The 2,324-nt window shown below is 42.3% G+C and overlaps 1 protein-coding gene across 1 annotated transcript in view; it reads right to left on the bottom strand.

Annotated features, from left to right (window-relative positions):
• The window catches only part of dtx2 (deltex 2, E3 ubiquitin ligase), an 8,135-nt gene extending 6,213 nt beyond the window's left edge, over window positions 1-1,922 (bottom strand). The window contains exons 1-2 of the mRNA XM_079355823.1: window positions 1,327-1,922; window positions 1-206 (exon numbers count right to left, since the gene is read on the bottom strand). The exon at window positions 1-206 is cut by the window's left edge and continues 383 nt beyond it. Of these exons, the coding sequence (XP_079211949.1) occupies window positions 1-206; window positions 1,327-1,630 (510 nt within the window). The 5' untranslated portion in view covers window positions 1,631-1,922. The remainder of the gene's footprint in view (window positions 207-1,326) is intronic.
• Window positions 1,923-2,324: the final 402 nt, after the last annotated feature.

Below are 2,324 nucleotides of genomic sequence, written 5' to 3'. Positions count from 1 at the left end.
AGACGTGAGATCCACGATATAATTATATCCATGTGGGCCCAAGTCTGCCGTGCCTTGTCGGGCCTGATAGCTGTGCTCTAAAAGGATAGAGGTCCGAGTCTCATAAGGAGTCCATCCACCTTCGTCGTTGGCCCATTCCCAGTAAACACCACTGCCCAGGCCTGAGGACTGGGCGAACAGCGAGCGACGCACTGAGCGGGTCTTTCCTGGAAACAACAACAGATCATTCAAGATTAATACAGAAGCCACACTTCATAAGAATTTAAGTAGAAAGTTTAAACTCATGAGGTAAACATATGTACGAGTAATCTCAGCAAGCTTAACAGCTTGTCCTGCAAATCACGCGATCGATCCCTGATAAGGATTTCAACGTCAGCCGTTGAAACCTCTTATATAGGCGCTCTCTTCTCCCACGCTGGATAATCAGAATAACTTTATTTAAAAACAACTGTTTACAAAGTGCTTCACCGATAGAAACAAATACACCAACATTTAAGGAAGGAAAGGAACCGACAAGAAAGAGATACAACAGGCAGGTATGAGGCAGTTAAATACAATGAACAACATCACATCACATGCTGTCAGTAGAATGAGGATAAAAAGAAGAGATAAACGAGAGATGGAAAAATAAACGTTAAAAGGAGGAATTATAAAACACTGAAGCAGTGAAGTAAATACAGGAAGGGAGAAAGTAAAAGGCAAAAAAAATAAATAAGAGGAAGCCCCGCAGCGTTCTGCTTCCAAGCAGCCGGCCAATCAGAAGAAAGAGAGCAACCCAGGGAGAGAGAGATGAGCTGAAACAAGCTGTGACAGGCAGACACTGAGATCAATCAGGAGTTTGATGATTATGGAGGTTTCAAAGACTGACTGAGGACGGTTTATACAATCTTTAACATTTATGTATTAAATCCCAAAGTGGTTGGTGATGATGAAGAGGAGCGTTCAGGTGATCTTCATCCAAGCCATCTTAATCCTGTGTGACAGTTTATTAGTTCAGCTCATTTATGTTTCAGGGGATTTTTACCCATTTAAAGTTGAAGTTTGTTCATGTAAATGTGTAAACACGAATCAGCTGAGCTCATAAAAATATCAGGAACAGTGTGAAGAGCCGGAGGATTTTATTATTTTAAGAGTTATATCTCCACCTTCCTGTTGGGTAACTTCACCTGGCTGATTTTTACCATCAAAACAACAACGATCATGCTAAGCTAAGTAGCTATCGTTAGCCTGGCCCTTTAACTGTGTGTGTGTGTGTGTGTGTGTGTGTGTGTGGTTCAGACTTACAGAAATTATATTTTTATTGTTTTATGAAGCATGTAGGCTCACCTGTGTCCTGTCGAAACTGTTTCAAGCTTGGTATGTCGATGAGATAGGGCGACAGACTGGGGTCTGACTGTCCGAGGCAGATGCTCGTCGAGCCGGCTCCTCCTCCTCTCTGGCCCCGCAGAGTCCGCTCGATGTGGGCGCTCACCTGGCCGCTGTACGGCCTCCAGTGTCCCAGGTCATCCTGCCATTCCCACACCGCAATCATGGGCTGAGACTGCCCCACGGATCCGGAGGGTGTAGCAGACACAGACGGCCCGTTTCTCGACCCGTTAACTCGGGCACAGGAGCCAGACACAATCGCCATGTTCACGGAGCTCAAGCTAACAGGCTAGCTCTGGTTAGCTTCACTGATTGTGGCTTACGTCGGAGTGAGAGAGAAAAAAAGCCAGCAGGGCTAGCTTGGCTCGTTATATGACTCCATTTAAATGTGTTAACACGCTCCTGAGTAAGCTACGAGGAAGGCATCAACGTGAAGAAAGCTAGATTCAAATTAAAATGCATGTTGACAAAGCTCGAGCGCTTCACGTTAGCTTAGTGACGGCGTTGCTAGGGTTCGTTCCTCCTCCCGAGCTGCTTTCAGGGACCGTCCGGAAAAATTGGAAATAAAAACACGCTGATATAAACCAACTAAGATAAGGACTTTTAGTCAACTCAACTTTTTTTATAAAGCACATTTATAACAGCCGAGGCTGACCAAACTGTTCCACATTAAGTTTAATAAAATACAATACATCTAAACATCATAAAAAAAACGTAAAAGCAAATTTGAAAAAAAGGCTACTTTAGTTTTATTGTTTTATTTCGAACATGTGAAGAATTAACAACGAAATAAAATAATAATTTAAAATGCTAAAAAAATACTAAAAGTTCTAGTGGACACTGTTGTTGAGATAAAACACTCAACTGGAGGTAAAAGCCAAATAAAACAAATGGGTTTTTATAAATGTTTGAAACTGTTCAGTTGTGGCAGCATATTTTATATTAAAAGGTTTGTTTCA

This window comes from Symphodus melops (genome assembly GCF_947650265.1).
Source record: "Symphodus melops genome assembly, chromosome: 11".
Taxonomy (NCBI): Eukaryota; Metazoa; Chordata; class Actinopteri; order Labriformes; family Labridae; genus Symphodus; species Symphodus melops.
Note: the sequence above shows the minus strand (reverse complement) of the source record. Positions and strands in the feature narration are given on the sequence as shown.